Source organism: Neoarius graeffei, chromosome 9 (assembly GCF_027579695.1).
Source record: "Neoarius graeffei isolate fNeoGra1 chromosome 9, fNeoGra1.pri, whole genome shotgun sequence".
NCBI classification, from domain to species: domain Eukaryota; kingdom Metazoa; phylum Chordata; class Actinopteri; order Siluriformes; family Ariidae; genus Neoarius; species Neoarius graeffei.
Window position 1 is genome coordinate 13356545 of NC_083577.1, and position 24989 is coordinate 13381533.

At 45.3% G+C, this 24989-nt stretch overlaps 1 protein-coding gene across 2 annotated transcripts in view; it reads right to left on the minus strand.

The window, feature by feature from the left end:
* The window catches only part of wdr75 (WD repeat domain 75), a 99483-nt gene that overhangs the window by 52490 nt on the left and 22004 nt on the right, over positions 1 to 24989 (minus strand). For both annotated transcript variants that reach the window (XM_060929032.1, XM_060929031.1), the window contains exons 7-11: positions 12111 to 12227; positions 11921 to 12009; positions 8089 to 8247; positions 7677 to 7736; positions 7461 to 7576 (exon numbers count right to left, since the gene is read on the minus strand). In XM_060929032.1, the coding sequence (XP_060785015.1) occupies positions 7461 to 7576; positions 7677 to 7736; positions 8089 to 8247; positions 11921 to 12009; positions 12111 to 12227 (541 nt within the window). The remainder of the gene's footprint in view (positions 1 to 7460; positions 7577 to 7676; positions 7737 to 8088; positions 8248 to 11920; positions 12010 to 12110; positions 12228 to 24989) is intronic.

Sequence of the window (24989 nt, forward strand, 5' to 3'; positions counted from 1 at the left end):
TGGACAAGTGTGGCCGGATGGTCTCAAAGAGAGGCAAGATGATCTGGACTGAGGGGACTGACCTACCAGAGGGCAACATAGGTGATATCCAAGACAGCTACAAGTACCTTGGCATCCCACAGGCTAATGGAAACCATGAAGAGGCCACAAGGAAGTCAACCACAGCCAAATACCTCCAGAGAGTAAGGCAGGTCCTGAAAAGTCAGCTGAATGGTAAGAACAAGGTCCGATTCATCAACATGTACGCACTACCAGTCATCAGATACCCCGCTGGTATCATAAACTGGACAAAGGAGGAGATAGAAGCCACAGATATCAAGACTAGAAAGCTCCTCACCATGCATGGAGGGTTCCACCCCAAGTCCAGCACCCTGAGACTATACACTAAGTGGAAAGAGGGAGGCCGAGGGCTAGTGAGCGTCAAGACCACGGTCCAGAATGAAACATCGAAAATCCGAGAATACATCAGAAAGATGGCCCCAAAGGATGAACTGCTAAGTGAATGTCTCAGGCAGCAGAACCCTGATGAGAGTGCAGAGGAGGAGGAGGAGGAACAGACGACCTGGAGGGACAAACCCCTACATGGCATGTACCACCGTCAGATAGAGGAAGTGGCTGATATCAAGAAATCCTACCAGTGGCTGGATAATGCAGGACTGACAGACAGCACAGAGGCACTAATCATGGCAGCACAAGAACAGTCCATAAGCACAAGAGCCATAGAGGCCAGGATCTACCAGAGTAGATCAGACCCAAGATGCAGACTGTGCAAAGAAGCCCCTGAAACAGTCCAGCACATAGTAGCAGGGTGTAAGATGCTAGCTGGATCAGCGTACATGGAGAGGCACAACCAAGTGGCTGGGATAGTACACAGGAACATCTGCAACCAGTATGGAATAGAAGTACCCAAGTCCCAATGGGCCATACCACAGAAGGTGGCTGAGAACAACAGGGCCAAGGTTCTGTGGGACTTCAGCTTCCAGACTGACAAACAGATCCTGGCTAACCAACCGGACATAGTGGTGGTGGACAAAGAGCAGAAGAGGGTGGTGGTGATAGATGTGGCAATCCCAGCTGACGCCAACATCAGGAAGAAGGAACATGAGAAACTTGAGGAGTATCAAGGGTTGAAAGAGCAGCTGGAACGGATGTGGAAGGTCAAGGGTTGCGTGGTCCCCGTGGTAGTGGGGGCACTTGGGGCAGTAACCCCCAAACTGGGAGAGTGGCTCCAGCAAATCCCAGGAACAACATCTGAAGCCTCAGTCCAGAAGAGCGCAGTCCTAGGAACATCGAAGATACTGCGCAGAACCCTCAAACTCCCAGGCCTCTGGTAGAGGACCCAAGCTTGAGGATGACATGGATACCACCCCCCCGCCGGGGGTGAGAAGGAGATTTTATATATATATATATATATATATATATATATATATATATATATATATATATATATATATATATACACACACACTATAAAATCACACACACACAGTGGGGCAAAAAAGTATTTAGTCAGTCACCAATTGTGCAAGTTCTCCCACTTAGAGGCCTGTAATTTTCATCATAGGTATATCTCAACTATAAGAGACAAAATGAGAAAAAAAATCCAGAAAGTCTGATTTTTAAAGAATTTATTTGCAAATTATGGTGGAAAATAAGTATTTGGTCAATAACAAAAGTTCATCTCAATACTTTATATACCCTTTGTTGGCAATGACCGAGGTCAAACATTTTCTGTAAGTCTTCACAAGGTTTTCACACACTGTTGCTGGTATTTTGGCCCATTCCTCCATGCAGATCTCCTCTAGAGCAGTGATGTTTTGGGGCTGTCGCTGGGCAACACGGACTTTCAACTCCCTCCAAAGATTTTCTATGGGGTTGAGATCTGGAGACTGGCTAGGCCACCTTGAAATGCTTCTTACGAAGCCACTCCTTCGTTGCCTGGGCGGTGTGTTTGGGATCACTGTCATGCTGAAAAGACCCAGCCATGTTTCATCTTCAATGCCCTTGCTGATGGAAGGAGGTTTTCACTCAAAATCTCACGATACATGGCCCCATTCATTCTTTCCTTTACACGGATCAGTCGTCCTGGTCCCTTTGCAGAAAAACAGCCCCAAAGCATGATGTTTCCACCACCATGCTTCACAGTAGGTATGGTGTTCTTTGGATGCAACTCGGCATTCTTTCTCCTCCAAACACGACAAGTTGAGTTTTTACCAAAAAGTTCTATTTTGGTTTCATCTGACCATATGACATTCTCCCAATCCTCTTCTGGATCATCCAAATGCTCTCTAGCAAACTTCAGACGGGCCTGGACACGTCTGGCACTGCAGGATTTGAGTCCCTGGCGGCGTAGTGTGTTACTGATGGTAGCCTTTGTTACTTTGGTCCCAGCTCTCTGCAGGTCATTCACTAGGTCCCCCCATGTGGTTCTGGGATTTTTGCTCACCGTTCTTGTGATCATTTTGACCCCACGGGGTGAGATCTTGCGTGGAGCCCCAGATTGAGGGAGATTATCAGTGGTCCTGTATGCCTTCCATTTTCTAATAATTGCTCCCACAGTTGATTTCTTCACACCAAGCTGCTTACCTATTGCAGATTCAGTCTTCCCAGCCTGGTGCAGCTCTACAATTTTGTTTCTGGTGTCCTTTGACAGCTCTTTGGTCTTGGCCATAGTGGAGTTTGGAGTGTGACTGTTTGAAGTTGTGGACAGGTGTCTTTTATACTGATAAGTTCAAACAGGTGTCATTAATACAGGTAACGAGTGGAGGACAGAGGAGCCTCTTAAAGAAGTTGTTACAGGTCTGTGAGAGCCAGAAATCTTGCTTGTTTGTAGGTGACCAAATACTTATTTTACCAAGGAATTTACCAATTAATTCATTAAAAATCCTACAATGTGATTTCCTGGATTCTTTCCCCCCATTCTGTCTCTCATAGTTGAAGCGTACCTATGATGAAAATTACAGGCCTCTCATCTTTTTAAGTGGGAGAACTTGCACAATTGGTGGCTGACGAAATACTTTTTTGCCCCACTGTGTGTAATATATTTTATATACACACACACACACACACACACACACACACACACACACGTGTATATATCGCCCTCCACAATTATTGGCACCCCTGGTTAAGATGTGCTAAAAGCCTTAAAATAAATTCGATTTTTATTGCAGAAGCATAATCTCACACTGAAAATTGTAGAAAAATGTAACCTTTAACTCAAGTGAATTTAAAAAATAAAAATTAAAAAAAAAATCCCTGACTAAGAAATATTTTTCATAAAAATCACCTGTTCCACAATTATTGGCACCCATAATTCCTAGAAAATAAATGTAATCGAAGCATTTGTCATTTCTACTGTAGTTTATAAAGTTGATCAGAGTATCTAGGGACCTTTAATTAGTAATTCATCACATCCTGTTTCCCTGGGGTATAAATATGATGTGACACAGAGGCCTATTTCTCTTATCCACTCTTCAACATGGGAAAGACATGAGAGCACACCATTCAAGTAAGGCAGATGTGTGTCGACCTTCATAAGTCAGGCAATGGCTACAAGAAAATAGCCACTCGCCTACACCTGCCCATATCTACAGTCAGAGGAATCATCAAGAAGTTTAAAACAACTGGAACAGTGGCAAATAAGCCTCGACGAGGATGCAAGTTTATCTTGCCACCACGCACAGTGAGGAGGATTGTAAAAGAAGTAAAAAGTTCTCCAAAGCTCACTGTTAGAGAATTGCATCAAAGAGTAGCATCTTGGAGTCACAAAGTCTCCATAATAACCATCAGGCGCTATCTACATGCCAACAAACTGTTTGGGGGGCATGCACGGATAAAGCCTTTTCTCACTTACAAGCATAAATGTAAATGTCTGGAGTTCGCTAAGCGGTACTGGGACTTCAACTGGGACCGTGTGCTTTGGTCAGATGAGACCAAGATAGAGCTTTTTGGCAACAAACAAACACTAAGTGGGTCTGGCGTAACAATTTTCCGTATGCGGAAAAGCACCTCATGCCCACTGTGAAGTATGGGAGAGGATTGGTGATGCTGTAGGCCTGTTTCTCTTCCAAAGGAACCCGGGAACCTTGTTAGGGTGCATGGCATCATGAACTCTTTGAAATACCAGGACATTTTAAATCAAAATCTGGTGGCCTCTGCCCGAAAGCTGAAGATGGGTCATCACAGGATCTTTCAGCAAGATAATGACCCTAAACATGTGGCCAAATCTACACAAAAATGGCTCACCAGACACAAAATCAAGCTCCTCCCATGGCCATCTCAGTCCCCAGACCTCAACCCAATTGAAAACCTGTGGGGTGAGCTGAAGAGGAGAGTGCATAGGAGAGGACCCAGGACTCTGGACGATTTAGAGAGATTGTGCAAAGAGGAATGGTCGAAGATTCCTCTCTCTGTATTCTCCCATCTTGTGAAATGTTATAGAAGATTAAGTGTTGTCTTGTTGGCAAAAGGGGGTTGTACAAAGTATTAACATCAGGGGTGCCAAGAATTGTGGCACACATGATTTAATGTAAAAGAATTATTTCTTAACGTGGGATTTTTCCCCCACTGAATAAATGCACTTGAATTAAAGGTTGGATTTTTCTCTTTTTTTTGCATTGCTGTCCTATATTATTTTTAAAAAAATTATTAGAAGCCTAAGAACATATCTTAACGAGGGGTGCCAATAATTGTGGAGGATGCGGGGGTATATATTTATTTATTTTTTAGCTCATCCAGCCACAGGCCAGGCTGGATGAACTTAAGCGATCACGCGTCGTCTGTCCACAATTTACAAAAATCGCGACTCCTCCAACAGGATTGATCGGCTTTTCATCAAACTCGCATACAATGTTCCCCAGGTGGGTGTGCATAAAAGTTGTCAAGATGGTTGTGCCATCAGTCATATAAGCATCTGAAATTTTTGGCTGACTCATCACATTAAACGCTACTCTTCATAAACTGCTGGGATGTTTTCACTGAAACTCACCCAGAAGACTCTAAAGACTCTAAAATTGTTCAACAAGAATTGTTCACCACGTGGCACCACCTAACATGGACAAGGCTACAGAGGGGTCACGTGCAATTTCACAAAAATCACTACTCCTCCTACAGGAGTGATGAGATTTTGATCAAATTCATATGGAATGTTCCCCAGGTTGGTATGTAGAACCGTTGTCAAGCTGGTGGCACCAGCTGTCATATTTAACATTTTATGGGCGTTAGAAAGTTTTGGGTGACTTGTCACACCAAACACTACTGTTCGTAAACTGGTGGGATGTTTTCACTGAAACTCACCCAGAAGACTCTAAATACATTCTCTAAAGACAACAATAATTGTTCACCAGGTGGCACCACCTGCCACGGATGCTGCTACAGAGGGGTCATATGCAATTTCATGAAAATCGCTACTCCTCCTACAAGATTGATTGGATTTCAATCTCTCCCTCTCTCACACACACACACACACACACACACACACACACACACACACAAGTGGCCAGTATGAGCTATAGCCACATTGAGGCTATTTTTTAGTATATAAATTCTACTGTATGCTTCTATTTTGTTTTCAGTGCGCGCGCGTGTGTGTGTGTTAAAATGGCAAACTGGAGCACAACTGGGATGGCGAAAAGTAAAAATGTAGTTGCTTGATCAATTAAAAAGCCTTTTAAATTAAATTTCAACAGTAATGGCTCATCTCATCTCATTATCTCTAGCCGCTGACAAGTCGCCAGGTCATCACAGGGCTGACACATAGACACAGACAACCTCACACTCACATTCACACCTACGGTCAATTTAGAGTCACCAGTTAACCTAACCTGCATGTCTTTGGACTGTGGGGGAAACTGGAGCACCCGGAGGAAACCCACGCGGACACGGGGAGAACATGCAAACTCCACACAGAAAGGCCCTCGCCGGCCACGGGGCTCGAACCCGGACCTTCTTGCTGTGAGGCGACAGCGCTAACCACTACGCCACCGTGCCGCCTCAACAGTAATGTGTTACAGCAAACATTTTCCTCATTACTTTTTTTTGTTAGATGTCAATGCAATGATTTAACACTATGCACACACAATCTGAAATCATTTAAGAGTATCCAGCTGAATTCAGCAATTGCACAAAATGTAAAATTGATAAATTCAGTGTAAAGACAACACGTGAGAGTAGTTTTCCATTCTGCAAGTTTTATGTAACTCTTTAATCCCACCAAAGCCCTGCAGAGCCATGACAAGGCAGTTTCATGTTTACAAAAAAAAAAAGGAAAGAAAATCTCTCTGTAGCTCATGTGATCTCATGTGAAAGAAGCTTACACCATATTCCCCTTTCCAGTGGAAACCTGCATAACACAGACTGTACCATGTGATCAGCCACGATACACACATGGGGCAACGTAAACAATTTAAAATAATAAGACACTGTTTCAGGGTTCTTGCTCTTGCTCGAGATTTTCTCGACTTTTTTTTTTTTAAATCAGTGAAGTCAGCGAGGCTGCATTAGTGTACAGAATAACAGGAAGCATGTTTTTACACACAGAAAAGAGTAAATTTTTTTTTGTGCACCGTGAAGAAAACATTCCAAAACAAGCGGCTACAGCTTAAAAATTTATGTTAATGTGAAGCAATTTTATGTAGCTTTGACTGAAAGTGACTAAATAGATTCTTTGTGGCCAAAATAACTCCCTTTATATACTGATTCTTTGTGGCCTAAATGACTCCGTTTGTCGCATCAATGACTCATCTATGGCCGAAATGACTCTTTCTGGATAAAATAACTTGTTTTATAGTCTAAATTATTCTTTGTGGCCTGAATGACTCCTTTTGTAGTGTCAGGGACTCATCAACAGCCGAAATGACTCTTTGTGGCCAAAATAACTGACTTTATAGACTAAATGATTCTTTGGGGCCTGAATGACTCCTTTTGTGGCATCAATGACTCACTTTGTGGTCAAAGTGACTCTCTTTGTGGCTTAACTGACTTAATTTATAGCCCGACATGACTCTAATTGTGGCTCAATAGCTCTCTGTGGCCTAAAGATTTCTCTGTGGCATAAACTAGACTCTCTGTGACCTAAATGACACTTCTTGCAGCACAGTATACCTTCTTTTATCTGTCTGTGGCCCAAATGACTCTCCTAAATGACTTTACAAAAATAATACTCTAATTGACTCTCTTTGCTATTTCAGTTTTAGTTTGTTTAAACTCTAGATACTGTTGTGCATGAAAATCCCCACAGTTCAGCAAATTCTGAAATACCATCTGACACCAACAAGCATCCCACGGTTACTAGATTGCTCCAATGTTGAAAAGTTGGACTTTTTCCTCACTTATTTGGGCTCAACCTCACACTTTTATTGATACTGAATTTGTGCCAAAATGATACATTTTGTACAAATTTACCAAACCTACGTTATGTCCATCATAAGAGAGTTTGTAAGTGAGAAATATGCACGTACACTATAAAGCTGCTTGTCACGCTGTAGGGAGTAAAACTGAAGATGGCCGGGTTTTCCATTCAGCACCAGCGCTTTACTGCGCGGGTCAATCATCAGATCTGTGCGAATGGCATCTCCTGAAAGGCAACGGGGGAGATCAAGTCACAGAGAAAGACGTGCCCTTTTTGCTGAGTCATAGTGAAGTAATGAAGGCTGTACATGTACGTGTGTGTTTACCATGGACTAGGCCTTGAATCAATGCCGATACTTTGAAGCTGCAGTGGATGATCGTGATCTCTGGAAGGATTACAGGAAAAAGACAATAAAAATAAAAAAATAAATTAAAAATAAAAAAAAAGAGAAGAAATTAAAAAAAAAAAAGAGACACCCAGGATTAAAGGTGTTAAATGATAAATGAATGCGTTTTTAAAATGGTAATTTTTTAGATTCTCATTTTAAACAGCATTTAAAATTTTTAAATCTTCATTTATTAATTTACATTGTATTTATTCTCTTTATATACATACTGTTTATTTGATTCCTTGTCTAGTTTTCTATCTTTTATGCAAGACTCAAAACATTTATATAAAGCTATTCTTATTATCATCATCATCATGTTTTTCAGGAACATGTGTATGGAGTCTCGTACTGTTGTCCAAGTGACTCGTGCTGTATGTCTGGCCATCTGCAGAAACGGAGATGTGAGCAATGGCTCCACCCAGACGAGGAAGAAAATCCTTCTTATTGACCTCGGAACAATGCCACTGGATGAGCACAGACTCCACCCCTCCACTCAGTAGGTGCATACCTACAGGAAATAAACCACACTTAAATCCAAGGAATGGAAATAACAAGCAGGATTAATGTCAATATCGAAATCAAGATTATAGAAAAACAATCATAGCAAATGTTATGTACACTGTACAAAGAAAAGTCCAAATTTCTTGAAAGGCGTGAAAGTTGAAATGATACAAGACACTCCTTTGAGACTTCAATTTACGAAAACATGCTCGTCTCGTCTTCATCTGCTTATCCGGGGCCAGGTCGCGGAGGCAGCAGTCTGAGCATGGAAGCCCAAACTTCCCTCTCCCCAGACACCTCGGCCAGCTCCTCGGGAAGAACACCGAGGCGTTCCCAGGCCAGCCGAGAGACACAGTTCCTCCAGCGTGTCCTGGGTCTTCCCCGGGGCCTCCTCCCGGGGGGGACATGCCTGGAACACCTCCCCAGGGAGGCATCCAGGAGGCATCCGAAAGAGATGCCCGAGCCACCTCAGCTGATTCCTCTCGATGTGGAGGAGCAGCGGCTCTACTCCGAGCTCCTCCCGAGTGACTGTGCTTCACACCCTATCTCTAAGGGAGCGCCCAGCCACCCTGAGAAGGAAACTCATTTCGGCCGCTTGTATCCGCGATCTTGTTCTTTCGGTCATTACCCAAAGCTCATGACCATAGGTGAGAGTCGGAATGTAGATCGACCGGTAAATCAAGAGCTTCGCCTTTTGGCTCAGCTCCTTCACCACAATGGACCGGTAAAGCGACCGCATCACTGTGGAGGCTGCACCGATCCGCCTGTCGACCTCAAGCTCTATCCTTCCCTCACTCGTGAACAAGATCCTGAGATACTTAAACTCCTCCACTTGAGGCAGGACTTCTCCACCAACCTGGAGAGGGCAAGCCACCCTTTTCCGGTCGAGAACCATGGCCTCGGACTTGGAGGTGCTGATTCTCATCCCAGCCGCTTCACACTTGGCTGCAAACCGCCCCAGTGCATGCTGAAGGTCCTGGTTTGAAGAAGCCAACAGGACAACATCATCCGCAAAAAGCAGAGATGAAATCCTGTGGTTCCCAAACAGGATTCCTTCCGGCCCCTGGCTGCACCTAGAAATTCTGTCCATAAAAATTATGAACAGAACCGGTGACAAAGGGCAGCCCTGCCGGAGTCCAACATGCACTGGGAACATGTCTGACTTACTGCCGGCAATGTGAACCAGACTCCTGCTCCGTTCGTACAGGGACCGGACACCCTGAGCAAAGAGCCCCGAACCCCATACTCCCGAAGCACCCCCCACAGAATACCATGAGGGACATGGTCGAATGCCTTCTCCAGATCCACAAAGCACATGTGGACTGGTTGGGCAAACTCCCATGAACCCTCGAGCACCCTATGAAGGGTATAGAGCTGGTCCAGTGTTCCGCAACCAGGACGAAAACCGTGTTGTTCCTCCTGGATCCGAGGTTCGACTATTGGTCGAATTCTCCTCTCCAGTACCCTGGAGTAAACCTTCCCTGGGAGGCTGAGAAGTGTGATTCCCCTATAATTGGAGCACACTCTCCGGTCCCCTTTCTTAAAAAGAGGGACCACCACCCCAGTCTTCCACTCCAGAGATACTGTCCCCGACCGCCACGCGATGCTGCAGAGGCATGTCAGCCAAGACAGCCCCACAACATCCAGAGACTTGAGATACTCAGGGCGGATCTCATCCACCCCCGGTGCCTTGCCACCGAGGAGCTTGCAAACCACCTCAGTGACTTCAGCTTGGGTAATGGACGAGTCCATCTCTGAGTCATCAGCCTCCGTCTCCTCTATGGAAGACATGACTGTGGGATTGAGGAGATCCTCAAAGTATTCCTTCCACCGCCCGACAATATCCCCAGTCGAGGTCAACAGCTCCCCACCCGCACTGTAAACAGTGTTGGCAGAGTACTGCTTCTCCCTCCTGAAGCGCCGGACGGTTTGCCAGAATTTCTTTGAGGCTGACCGATAGTCCTTCTCCATGGCCTCCCCGAACTCCTCCCAGTTCCGAGTTTTTGCCTCCGCAACTGCCCGAGCTGCGGCACACCTGGCCTGCCGATACCAGTCAGCTGCCTCAGGAGTCCCGGAGGTCAACATGGCCTGATGGGACTCCTTCTTCAGCTTGACGGCATCCCTTACTTCCGGTGTCCACCACCGGGTTTGGGGACTGCCGCCACGACAGGCACCGGAGACCTTGCGGCCACAGTCCCGAATAGCTTCGTCTACAATGGAGGTAGAGAACATGGTCCACTCAGACTCAATGTCCCCCGCCTCCCACGGAAGCTGGGAGAAGCTCTCCCGGAGGTGGGAGTTAAAGACCTCCCCGACAGAGTGCTCGGCCAGACGTTCCCAGCAGACCCTCACCATACGTTTGGGCCTGCCAGGTCTGTCCGGCTTCCTCCTCCGCCAGCGGATCCAACTCACCACCAGGTGGTGATCAGTTGACAGCTCAGCCCCTCTCTTCACCTGAGAGTCCAAGACATGGGGCCGGAGATCAGATGAAACAAAAGTCGATCATCGACTTCCGACCTAAGGTGTCCTGGTGCCACATGCACTTATGGACACCCCTATGCTCGAACATGGTGTTTGTTATGGACAAACTGTGACTAGCACAGAAGTCCAATAACAAAACATCACTCGGGTTCAGAACGGGGAGGCCGTTCCTCCCAACCACACCCCTCCAGGTGTCACTGTCGTTGCCCACGTGAGCATTTAAGTCCCCCTGTAGAACAATGGAGTCCCCAATCTGAGCACCTCTCAGTACCTCTCCCAGGGACTCCAAGAAGGCTGGATACTCTATACTGCTATTCGGCCCGTAGGCACAAACAACAGCAAGCGCCCTCTCCCCAATCCAAAGGCGCAGAGAGGCGACCCTCTCATTCACTGGGGTAAACTCCAACACATGGTGGCTGAGCTGGGGAGCTATAAGCAAGCCCACACCAGCCCGCCGCCGCTCACCATGGGCGACTCCAGAGAAGTGGAGAGTCCAGCCCCTCTCGAGGAGCTGGGTTCCAGAGCCCAAGCTGCGTGTGGAGGTGAGCCCAACTATCTCTAGCCAGTACCTCTCAACCTCCCGCACAAGCTCAGGCTCTCCCCCCCAACGAAGTGACATTCCATGTCCCAACAGCTAGCCGCTGTGTTTGGGGATCAGGTCGTCGAGGCCCCTGACACTTCTTATCCATTTATAGTTACATTTAATATTGTGGAATGTCCATGAAATGAGTCCGTTCCTGTTCTCAATTGTGTTATAGTAGCTATAATCAGTTGTTCCCCTCACCAGTCTCTCTTTCAAAGTTAAAAAGAGAAAAATATACACAGCTTGTCATGTATCATGAAGTCCTCCAAGTTACAGCTTTACCTCTGACACTGTAGACTCCTTCTTCAAACTTTTAAATAAACATCCTACTTAAAGAAATCTTCAACATATCAAGGACCACACACATTTTTCTACATTACTACAGAAATTATAAATACAAGCATTAACATGAGCTGCAGTTACAGAAAATACTGGAGTTAATTAACTGACAAAGCTAAATTTTAAAATATTACAAGAATTAAACCAGAGTTTTAAACAGTTTCTTCTACAAAGCTCCAGCATGACTCGGTCACGTCAGACAGCTGGTCATGGCTTCAAACACACAGAGAAAAATGGTGATTACTGATTTGCGGTGGCTTAAGTGGGTGTGTCTTACCCTCCGGAGTGAAACACAGGGTGTTAACGGTGTCATGGTGCCAGTGTTGAGTGGAATATGTGTACTCTTTCTTCTGATTGAAGTTTCTCCTGAGAAACAAACAAAACAAAAAAGACATCAATTAATTTAAATCCTCAGTTCGATCACCATGTATACACTGTGTGCGGGTCTGAACACTCATGACTCTCACCAGAGGCGGATTTTGCCGTCTTCGTGTCCAGTAGCGATGCAGTCGTCTTTCGGGTGACAGGCCACACAGGTGAAAGCATTTCTGGCACCTTTCTTATCCGTAGGCTTCAGAGAGAATCTATATTAAAAGATAAATGAATTAGAATTCGGCCACTTTGGTAACTAGAAACCAAACATGAGCAAAAACATGGCTCAAGCATGACACTGGGCTTGTGCACACACCCTTAAACTCACAGTTCTATTACAGTAACAGCTGTGTCACACTATCAACATGTGTGTATGCATAATTTAACACACACACACACACACACACACACACACACACACACACACACACACACACACACACACACGATGGCTGTCTACTCGTTTGACGAGCAAGACCATCGTTGACAAGTTGACCAATGGCTGATTATTCCTACGCACAGGAGATCGACAGTGACTTTTGAAGCCAGCGAGTGATTTACAGAGTTTGCCACAAATACTGCAAACTAGGTCTATGGTTGTGGCCTGACCGTTGGTTCCGCCAGGTGGATCTTGAGGAGTTTTGAAATGTCTTCAAAGTCCAGATCGGCTCTTGCAGACTTTCTTGCAGATATGACACATAAGTGGGTCTGCCGGAACGAACTGAGTATAGTCTGTAGGGGGGTGGTCTGTATGACTTCTGAGATGGCTTCGAAGCCCTGCATTTGACAAGCAAATATGGCCACACTCATTACAGCGGAACTGAGGCACATCTGTATCTACTTCCTCTCCTTTGCGGGCAGCTCTTTTGGTTCTGGCCCAGCCTATTGACTTAGCATGGAATGAACGACAGCCTCCGTGTATCTGTTTCCTCCAAGTATTCCTATAACCAGCCTGTTCTTCCCAGTTTAAGATATTAAGATCGAATTTTAACAGGAAATCTTTAACACAGTCTTTGAAATGCTTCTTGGGTTTTTGTTGAGGTCTCTTTCCCCTCAGCTAGCTCTCTGTAAAATATCTGCTTGGGGATACGGCTTTCATCCAGCTGAACCAGATGTCCCACTCAGCGAAGGCAGCGCTTGTGTATTTGAGTTTGAGTGTATCGGCTTGCTCCAGTACTTCTGCGTCTGGAATATGCGTGATGCACTGGATGCCAAGGATTGATCGCAGACAAGGCTGATGAAAGCGCTCCAGAAGATCTAAAATGTTTCCTATAAGTCACCCATGTTTCAAAAGAACAAGCATTATAGACATCTAATTTTGTTTTCTTCTTCAAGCCTTTGAGACCATACACAGTCTTGAAGAGCAGAAAAGGCATCAATGGCTTTCTTAAGCCGGAGGGAGATTTCATCGTCAAGGGAACATTGACGATGAAATATATATCATGCTACCAAGGTAGGTAAAGTGATCCAACGACTTTCAGCTTCTTCCCATCCACAAATGGAAGGTTGTACATAGGCTGCACCTGGAGCTGGTTGAAACATGATGATTGTCTTATCCAAACTGATTATCAGACCAAAAGCTTTGCATGACTCGGACAACCTGTCCATCAAACACTGCATATCAGCAGCAGTGTGGGAGACCAGGTCACAGACATCAGCGTAAAGGAGATCACAGACAATCGTTAGAAGAACTTTTGATTTAGCTGAAAAGCAGTGCATGTTGAAAAGCTTGCCTGTACTACGATACCGCACATACACACTTTGGTCACAGGTCTTGAATGCATCCATAAGAACCATGGAAAAGAAGATGGAGAACAAAGTTGGTGCAACTAGATCTCCCTGCTTAACACCATTCTCCAGTTTTATGGGTTCAGACATGATGCCGCCGACAATTATAGAAGCCTCCATGCCATCATGGAAGGACTTGACCAGGTTTATGAAGTGTGAGGGGCAGCCAAGCTTTCCAAGAATAATCCAGAGTGCTTCTCTGTTAACCGTATCAAATGCCTTTGTAAGATCGACAAAGACCTGATACAAGTACTAGCCCTGTTCTACACACTTTTCTTGGATTTGGCACGCTGTGAAAATCATGTCTGTTGTTCCTCTATTTGCTCTAAAACCACACTGGGATTCTGGAAGGACTCTAACACAGTTATGGTCATTCAGTCTAGAAAGAATTATGCCAGACAAGATCTTTCCAGCTGCACATAATAGTGGTATGCCTCTATAGTGCTCACAGATTTCACGGACACCCTTGCCCTTGTACAAAGAAATCAAAACAGTATCTCTCCACTCTTTTGGGACTACTCCACAGGTCCAGATGTCTAAGATAACCCTGTACATGATCTCAGTTAAGTGCTCTCTTCCAAACCGAAATATCTCGGCAAACAATCCATCTTGTCCAGCTGCTTTTCCAAGATTTAGCGTCGCAATGGAGTTGCGTACCTCTTCCACAGTGGGTGGCCTTTCCATTGTGTAGGCTATAGGCTGTTGAGCTAAGGTATCTAAAACTGCAGGATCCATGTGTGATTCTCTATTCAAGAGCTTAAGGCCCGGTCCCACTGCACTTATGGATGCAAAGAGGATGTAAAATGTAAAAAAAATCTTTGCCATCCGTTGGAAAACGCTATGCATCCGTTGTGTACTCATTGCATACGTGCTTCATATGCTCTATCCATCGAGCATCCGTCCACTGTGATTTCATCCGCGCAAAAAGTTTTGAGCTGCACAAAACTTTTAGAACGGATGAACTTTCCGCCGTGTACGATGTAAATCCGCGACATATACGAGCAACAAACGTTCTATGTCCGTTATCATCCGTTAAACGTCTGCTGTATCCTCTCTGCATCCTCTGGGCATCCTCGCAATTCACATCCGCTGCAGCTGAAAACGGAAAGAGGGAGGAAAGATAAGGTACATGAAACGTCTATTCATCGTTAGTAGCACGGAAATAGAAAGGATGTAAGCGTATGCATCTCGTATATAAAGTATTCAAAACGGACAAAGCGTTTATATCTGGGATGTATCTCGTATATTTAGGATGTCTGGAGTATGTCTAGAGTATGTAGAAGGACACCTAGCGGACAATCGATATTTTGTATAAAAAGGGGGAGAAAATCATCTAGTAGTAGAGATGTATCGATGTAGCCGCCAGCACGTCTTTCCGCTTTATGCCGACGGCGTGCGTGCTGCATCCCTTTATATCCGCGGAGCAGACGCAATTCATACCCCCCGCATGCGCAGTGAACGGTCTGCATCCGATATACATCCGCGCAACATCCCCTTTGTTTCCGTTAGGCGTACGTGATGCATCCCCTTCATCCGCTATGCATCCGCTCTTTCTGCTATGCGTCCGCTTCTCAGTTATCACCGGTAACCCCTTCGGAGCTGTCATCCACTTCCATCCGCTTTCATCCGCTAGGCTTCCTATGAACATGCGTTTAACATCCCCGCTATATACTACCCACGTCCGTTCTTTTCCGTTCTGTTTTCGCAAATTTTCGCCAATTTTGTCCATTTCTGGAGCGGATGAAAACAGATAGAGCCACCCCCGAAATTTTGTTCGTCCGCTGTGTCCTTTTTGCATACGTTTTGTGTCCATCGGCCAGTGGGACCGGGCCTTTAGAGAAGTGTTCTTTCCATCGACTGATTTTGTTCATCATCATGTATGCCTCCTTGCCACCTCATACACACAAAGTGTGTGTATGCATGCATGCAAGTATGTATACACACACACACACATTTTAATATACACACACACACACACTACATACTAGTCTCACATGGAAATTGCTGCCCTGGGTTTTTTAAACAAAAATTAAAAAAGTTTCCTTTTCATTACTTAGGTTAAAGTTAGGTTTAGGTGCAGGCACAGCATGAATTAACCAGTAATTATTAAGTCAGTGGAAGGGCCTCACAAGGATAGTGAGACAAGTGTGCACGTGTGTGTGCGCCTGCCTTCTGGCCTGTCCACGTGATCTTTAGCAAATTGCAGACGAGCAACAATGTTCCTTTTGGAGAGCAGTGGCTTTCTCCTTGCAACCCTGCCATGCACACCATTGTTGTTCAGAGTTCTCCTGATGGTGGACTCATGAACATTAGCCAATGTGAGAGAGCTTGCTTAGAAGTTATCCTGGGATCCTTTGTGACCTCACTGACTATTACACGCCTTGCTCTTGGAGTGATCTTTGTTGGTCGACCACTACTGGGGAGGGTAACAATGGTCTTGAATTTCCTCCATTTGTACACAATCTGTCTGACTGTGGATTGGTGGAGTCCAAACTCTTTAGAGATGGTTTTATAACCTTTTCCAGCCTGATGAGCATCAACAACACTTTTTCTGAAGTCTTCAGAAATCTCCTTTGTTCGTGCCATGATACGCTTCCACAAACATGTGTTGTGAAGATCAGACTTTGATAGATCCCTGTTCTTCAAATAAAACAGGGTGCCCACTCACACCTGATTGTCATCCCATTGATTGAAAACACCTGACTAATTTCACCTTCAAATTAACTGCTAATCCTAGAGGTTCACATACTTTTGCCACTCACATATGTAATATTGGATCATTTTACTCAATAGATAAATGAACAAGTATAATATTTTTGTCTCATTTGTTTAACTGGGTTCTCTCTTTACCTACTTTTAAGACTTGTGTGAAAATCTGATCATGTTTTAGGTCATATTTATGCAGAAATATAGAAAATTATAAAGGGTTCACAAACTTTCAAACACCACTGTACAGCTGTCTTCCAGAAGGCTTTTTCTTTGTCCGTGTGGACAAACTTTACTTAAGCTTGAAAGTGTCAATTTTGGACCAGGGCATTATTTCTTAGATAGCAGCCTCTTAGTCCATGGTGATCTGAACTCTAGAAAGTGATTCATCAACTTCCAGTTCATGGCAGGGCTGTGCCATGGTGGTTCCTGGGTTGTTCCTGACCATCCAAACCAATTTCCTTTCAGCTGAGACTGATAGCTTGGGTTTTCTTGAAGCAAAGTGTTTCGCAAAGTGACTACACCTCACAATAACTTGGATACAATTGTTTGAACTGATCTTGGGATCTGCAGTTGTTTAGAAATGGCTCCAAGAGACATTCCGGAGTTGTGTATATCCTATTCTTTAAGTTCATTTCTTAAGACACGTATTTTTTCGTATGTTACCTCGTTTGTTGACAGTTTCGGCGAACACTTCCGCCTTCTTCAAAACAGTCACCAGATGTCGAGTGGTGACGTGCCTTATCAGCTGATGTTACTCTATGGAGGCGTGAACGTACCGCCCAATTTGACAGGTAGTCCACGCCTCCTGCTGTCAGGTCGCTGCCCCAGGACTGCGCTCCAGGTGTGTGACAGCGCGTACGCTCCCTCATCCCGGTTCATCGTCCTCTGCGCCCGCTTTCGTATCTCCACTGCCTCCAAAATCCAACGCTGATATCTATTCTCTTCAGCGCGAATGACTCTGGCCTCTTCCCAATTCATAATATGATTTTGTCGTTTGCAGTGGTCTGAAATAGCTGATTTTAAGTTTTCTTGGTTTGCTTTTTCTTTTTCGGATCTTGTGAGTCTTTTTGTTGTTTCTTTTTCACATTCTAATTGGTGTTCTTTCCTGCGAGTGTGGAAGCATCTGCCCGTTTCACCAATATAGACTTTATTGCATGATCGGCAAGGGATTTCATATATGACATTTGCATTTATTGTCCAGTTGTATTTTGTCTTTGGGGTGAACTAGCAGCTGTCGGAGGTTCTTGTATGGTTTGACCGGGGTGTTGATGTGGTATTTCCTCATGGATCGTTGGATGCGTTCTGTAACTCCTTTTATGTATGGTAATGTGACAAAGCCTCGGTTTGTTTTTTCTGTGTTTTTTCTTGTTTGTTTGTTTCCTTTTTTTGTGTCTGTAATTTTCCTTTTCGAATTGCCCACGGTGGATATTGGCAGTTTTTTAATGCCTGTTGGATGTGTTGTTCCTCCTCCTGTCTGTCTTTCTCCTCCGTGATGTTCTGTGTTCGGTCGTATAGTGTTCTGATTACTGACATTTTATGTGCTATGGGATGTTCAGACGTCCAGAGAAGATATTGGTCGGTATGTGTAGGTTTTCTGTATGTTGTAATTCTGATATTACCTTCTTCTGTGTGGTGTATTTTTAGGTCCAGAAATGCTATTGTCTTGTCCGTTTCCTCTTCGTGTGTGAATTTGATGTTGCCTGTCTTGCCTATGGAGTTTAAATGATCCGTGAGTTGTTGTGTGTGGCCTGTTTTGGTTATTTCAAGAATGTCATCAACGTATCTTTTCCAGAAGATAGGTTTGCAGTCATCCGGTGCTGTTTCTATGGCTCGGGTTTCCAGATCCTCCATAAAAAAAGTTGCATAGAGTGGCAGATAGCGGGTCCCCCATTGCAAATCCCTCTTTTTGTCTGTAGATTGTACCTCTGAATTGGAAATATGTGGACGTGGAAATGAAATGTAATAGTTTTGTTATGTCCTGTGCTGTAAGTTTTGTACGTTTTTTCAGGGTTCTGTCTGCTTTTAACCGGTTTTCTATTATGTTGAGAGTGTTTGTGACCGGTGTTTTTGTAAAGAGGGATATGACGTCATGTGATACAAAGATTTCATCCTTTTTTAATCTTGATTTCCTTTAGTTCTTTCGCCAGTTGTTTTGAGTTTTTGCAGTAGTATTCCGTGAGTCCGAGGAGTGGTTTAATTATGCTTGCCAGTGTCTTGGAAAGGTTGTAAGTAACTGATCCTATACTGTCTACTATGGGTCTTAGTGGTGCTCCGGGTTTATGAATTTTCGGTGTGCCGTATATCCGGGGGGTGATGTCTGCTGTGGGGATGAGGTGGTTGTATGTTTGTTTATCAATTTTGTTGTCGTCCATTAACGGTTTGAGTAATAGTTTTAGTCTTTTTTTCTTTTCCTCTGTCGGGTCTTTTTTGAGTATTTCATGTGTGTTTGGGTCCGTGAGCATTTCATTCATTTGTTTTTCATATTGATTAGTGTCCATGATAACCGTGGTCCTCCCTTTATCAGCCGGTAGTATTGTTATTTTCTTGTTCTTTGTGAGTGTTCTGATGGCTTCCATTTCCTGTTTAGTTGTGTTTCTGGGTGGCGGTTTAGCTGAGGTGAGGATGCCTGCTATTTCGTTCCTTAATGCGGCTTTCTGTCCTTGATCCTGTAACATGTTGCATGCTAGTTCCGTAGCCAGTATGAATTCTTCATTCGGGATTTTATTTGGTGTGATGGCATAGTTTAGTCCCCGTGAGAGTATAGTGCGTTCTGCTGTTGTATGTGTTTAGACAGGTTGCATATCCATTTTTCATTTATTTGCTTGTCCTTGCATTTATTTTGTTTCTTTTTGATAAGTCTATTTAGTTTTTTAATATGGCGTGCTTTTGTTTTTGAGAATTCTTGTTCTTGTATTGTATTTACGCGCTGTCGCACACCTGGAGCGCAGTCCTGGGGCAGCAACCTGACAGCAGGAGGCGTGAACTACCTGTCAAATTGGGCGGGACGTTCACGCCTCCATAGAGTAACATCAGCTGATAAGGCACGTCACCACTCGACATCTGGTGACTGTTTTGAAGAAGGTGGAAGTGTTCGCCGAAACTGTCAACAAACGAGGTAACATACGAAAAAATACGTGTCTTAAGAAATGAACTTAAAGAATAGCTATAATAATCAGACATAATGAATTTTCACTACATATTGTGTATATCCTCTTTTTCAGATCTGCACAGAGCTCCTTGGACTTTCCCAATTTACTATGTGTTGGCCAATCCAAGGACTGTTGTAAACAAATCCTTTTTATGAAGGCACAGAGAAGCTACCAGCTGTAGCCAATCATGATCACTAACAGGAAGTTAAGAGACCTCGGCCTTGGCAAGATAAGAGGCATTTTGGAAGTCTCAGCACCTCTGAATTAATAATCCAAGTATGTAAATTTTTGACCCTGTGTTGATTTCAGAAAACCCAAAGAAAATTAAAACTTGTGCATCAAATTCTAGCTGTTGTTTTTTTTAATTAAATATGTATGCTGTACATTCTGCCACAGAAAAAGAACAGTTCAAAGAAATTACTGAAAGCCCAAATATTGCCATGACATTCATATCCAAGATGACATTCATGTCACTGAATATAAATTTGACCACAACTGTGTGTGCGTGTTTGTGTTTATTTTATATATAAATCACACACACACATACAATAAAGAAGCTTAGAATTGAGGGTAAGAACACAATGTGGGAAAACTGACTGGCAGAGCAAGAGAGTTAGCAGGTATGATGGAAAGAAGGAAGCTGGACATTTTGTGTGTGCAGGAGACAAGGTGGAAGGGAAGCAAGGCCAAGAACATTGGAGGTGGATGCAAGTTGTTTTATTATGGATTCGATGGAAAGAGAAATGGTGTTGGTACTGTTTTGAGGGGAGAGTTGGTCAACAGTGTGATTGATGTGAAGAGGGTGTCAGATGGAGTGATGGGCATGAAGTTGGAGATTCAAGGAGTGGTAATCAATGTTGTGTGTGCATATGCCCCACAGGTTGGATGTGAGAATGAAGAGAAAGAGTTTTTCTGGGAAAAGATGGATAAAGTGGTAAAAAGTATACCAAGGGAGGAGTGCGTGCTGATAGGAGCAGATTTCAATGGACATGTTAGCAAGGAAAACAGAGAAGATGAAGATGTATGGGTATAATAAATGTATGGGCGCTGTGTGAGACGGCTACCTCTCCAGTAGCTCTGTAGTTTTTAGCTCATTAAACCTCTTTTTTTTCCACCTTTTTTTTTTTTTTACATTTCTGCTCTTCTTATGAAGACAGTGTATTTAACTATATAACATGGATATATTTAATTAACACGCAACCAGGAGCCAGTTTTCTCACTTCTTCGAGAGAGGAGCTGCTGGCCCTGAAAACAATGGGACGAGCCGGGACACAACACCCCATCCCGGCCGAGCTGAGGAGGAAACCCAGGGACTGCAAAGCCTGAGCTAAGCTAAAGGCTAGGCTAGCGGACAACCGGCGACGCTACAAACCATCCATTCCCCCCGTTATCATGGGGAATGTGAACTCGCTGCCGAATAAAGTCGACGAGCTTTCCGCTCAGAACAACCAGCGAATTTACCGGGAGAGCAGCTTATTTATCTTTACGGAGACATGGCTAACACACCTTGTACCGGATGGTAACGTGGACCTGCGGGGATTCACTGCTGTGAGAGCCGACAGAGATACTAACACATGCGGGAAAAGCAAAGGTGGGGAACTCATCATTTATGTTAACAACCGCTGGTGTAACCCGGGACATATCTCCGTGAAGACAGTTTTATGTTGCCTGGACTTGGAGCTGCTAGCCTACGGCCATGTTACCTGCCGAGGGAGTTCAGTCACGTGATCACCATCTGTGTTTACATCCCTCCGAAGGCAGATGCAGCCGCTGCATGTGAGAGGATTCACTCTGTCACAGCAAGGCTGCAGACACAGCACCCTGAGGCATTTATGATCATTTCTGGGGACTTTAATCATGCTACTTTGGACTCTACTTTGGCTGCTTTTTACCAGGCTGTGGATTGTCCAACAAGGAACAACAGGACAATTTACTTGCTAATGTAAGGGATGCATAAAGAGTCACACCCCTCCCCCCACTAGGGAAGTCTGACCACAATCTGGTTCTTCTACAGCCGAAGTACACCCCCCTGGTTCAAAGGCAGCCTGCAACAACTAGCTCCATCAGGAGGTGGTCCCCTGAAATGGAAGATGCCCTCAGAGACTGCTATGACATCACGGACTGGGATGTGCTGCTTAGCCCACACTGTGAGGACACAGAGGGGCTGACACACTGTCTGACAGATTACCTCAACTTCTGTGCAGACGTGGTCTCCCCCGCTAAGACTGTACGGTGTTACCCTAATAACAAGCCATGGGTAACACAGGAAGTCAAAGCTGTCCTCAACAGGAAGAAGGCCGCCTTCAGGAGCAGGGATAGGGAGGCGATCAAAGCAGCACAGCAGGAGGTGAAACGCTGCATGAGGGAAGCTAAGGACAGCTACAGGAGCAGAAGCTGAAGGAGAACAGCATGAGGGAGGTCTGGGAAGGTGTGAAAACCATCACAGGCCACAATACAAAGACGAGAGTCATTGAGGGAACAGTGGAGAGGGCGAACGAGTTGAATGACTTCTTCAATCGGTTCAAACAGCCCACATCCCCCCCACCCTCTCCCTCACTGCAGCCATCTCTCCTTCTTCCCTCAACACACCTCCCCCCAGTCATCACAGCAGCCCCCTCCTCCCCCACCTCAACACAGACTCCTCTATGCATTACTGCAGACCAGGTCAGAGGTCAACTGAGGAAGCTTCATCCCAGGAAAGCAGCAGGACAAGGTGTGTCCACGACTACTGAAGACCTGCGCTGCTGAACTGGGTGAACCACTCCAATGCATCTTCAACCTCAGCCTGCAGCTGGGGAGAGTGCCAACCCTCTGAAAGACATCATGCATCATTCCAGTTCCCAAAAAGAATCGGCCCAGCGAGCTGAACGACTTCTGACCGGTGGCGCTCACTTCACATCTGATGACGTTGGAGCGGCTCTTCCTCAGCCTCCTCAGACCCCAGGTACAACATGCCTAGGACTGTCTGCAGTTTGAGTACTGGGCAGGTGTTGGTGTGGAAGACGCCATCCTCTACCTGCTACACCAAGCCCACTCGCAACTGGATAAGGGAAATGACACAATGAGGATCCTCTTCTTGGACTTCTCAAGTGCCTTCAACACCATCCAGCCCCTACTGCTTCAGGACAAACTGAACAGGATGCGAGTGGACCCCGAGCCTCCACCTCGACTCCCTCGATCAGAACTGGTCGTGACCTTAGTCTGGACCTCCCAAAGTCAATGACCAGCTCCTTGGTCTTCGAGGTGTTGAGCTGCAGATGGTTCCTGTTGCACCACACAGCAAAGTCCCTCACCAGGCTCCTATACTCCTCCTCTCTGTCGTCACTGATGCACCCAACAATGGCTGTGTCATCAGCAAACTTCTGAATGTGACACAGCTCCGAGTTGTAGTAGAAGTCCGCGGTGTACAGGGTGAAGAGAAGAGGGGCCAGCACCATGCCCTGGGGTGCTCCAGTGCTGCTAATTACAGTGTCAGATGTGATGTCCTTCAGCCTGACGTACTGCGGCCTGTCAGTGAGGTAGCTGGAGACCTGGATCTCCAGCTACCTCACTGACAGGCCGCAGTACGTCAGGCTGAAGGACATCACATCTGACACTGTAATTAGCAGCACTGGAGCACCCCAGGGCATGGTGCTGGCCCCTCTTCTCTTCACCCTGTACACCGCGGACTTCTACTACAACTCGGAGCTGTGTCACATTCAGAAGTTTGCTGATGACACAGCCATTGTTGGGTGCATCAGTGACGACAGAGAGGAGGAGTATAGGAGCCTGGTGAGGGACTTTGCTGTGTGGTGCAACAGGAACCATCTGCAGCTCAACACCTCGAAGACCAAGGAGCTGGTCATTGACTTTGGGAGGTCCAGACTAAGGTCACGACCAGTTCTGATCGAGGGAGTCGAGGTGGAGGCTGTGGATTCCTACAAGTACCTCGGGCTGTGGCTGGACAGCAAGCTGGACTGGACTTGCAACACCAATCACTTATACAGGAAGTGACAGAGCAGGCTATACTTCCTTAGGAGGCTGCGGTCCTTTAACATCTGCAGGAAACTCCTGTGGATGTTCTATCAGTCTGTGGTCGCCAGTGTCCTGTTTTACACCATGGTGTGCTGGGGGGGGCAGCACATCCAAGAAGGACACATCCAGACTGGACAAACTGATCAGGTGGGCCGGCTCTGTGGTCGGCATAAAGCTGGACTCTCTGGTGACGGTGGCAGAGAAGAGGTCTATGGACAAACTATTGAACATCATGGACGATGCCAGTCACCCTCTGCACACCGTCATCAGCAACCAGAGGAGCCTGTTTAGTGACAGTAATTACAGAGGGATAAAACTGATGAGCCACACCATGAAGTTATGGGAAAGGGTATTGGAGACGAGACTGAGAAGAGAGGTAGCAATCTGTGAACAGCAGTACAGGTTTATGCCATGGACGAGCACGTCGGATGCAATTTTTGCTTTCAGAATGTTAATGGAGAAGTACAGGGAAGGCCAGAGAAAGCTACATTGTGTGTTTGTAGACCTGGAGAAGGCATACGATAGAGTGCCGAGAGATGAGTTATGGTATTATATGAGAAAGTGTGGAGTGAATGAGAAGTATATTAGAGTGGTGCAAGACATGCATGAGAACAGTGAAACAGCAGTGAGGTGTGCAGTTGGAACAACTGAATGGTTCAAGGTGAAGGTGGGACTTCATCAAGGATCTGCTTTGAATCCTTTCTTGTTCGCCATAGCGATGGATAGCTTGACAGACAAAGTGAGGCAAGAGTCACCATGGAACATGATGTTTGCGGATGATATTGTGATATGTGGTGAAAGTAGAAAGGAGGTTGAGCTGGGCTTGGAGAGATGGAGGTATGCATTGGAACGAAGAGGAATGAAGGTGAGCAGTAGCAAAACAGAATGTATATCCATCACTGAGAATGGGGATGAGAGTGTAATGAAGATGCAAGGAGTAGATGTAAAGAAAGTTGGTGAATTCAAGTACCTGGGGCCAACTGTGCAGGAAAATGGGGGCTGCGATAGTAAGGTGAGAAAGAGAGTACAGGCAGGGTGGAGCAGTTGGAGAAGGATTTCGGGAATCATTTGTGATAGGAAAGTCCCAGCAAAAATGAAAGATAATCTTATCTTTCACTTTTGCTGGGGCTTTCCTATCACAAATGATTCCCGAAATCCTTCTCCAACTGCTCCACCCTATATAAGACAGTAGTGAGACCAGCTGTGATGTATGGATTGGAGACAGTACCCTTAATGAAGAGACAGGAGGCAAAGTTGGAGGTGGTGGAGTTGAGGATGTTAAGGTTTGCGATAGGAGTGACAAGGTTGGACAGG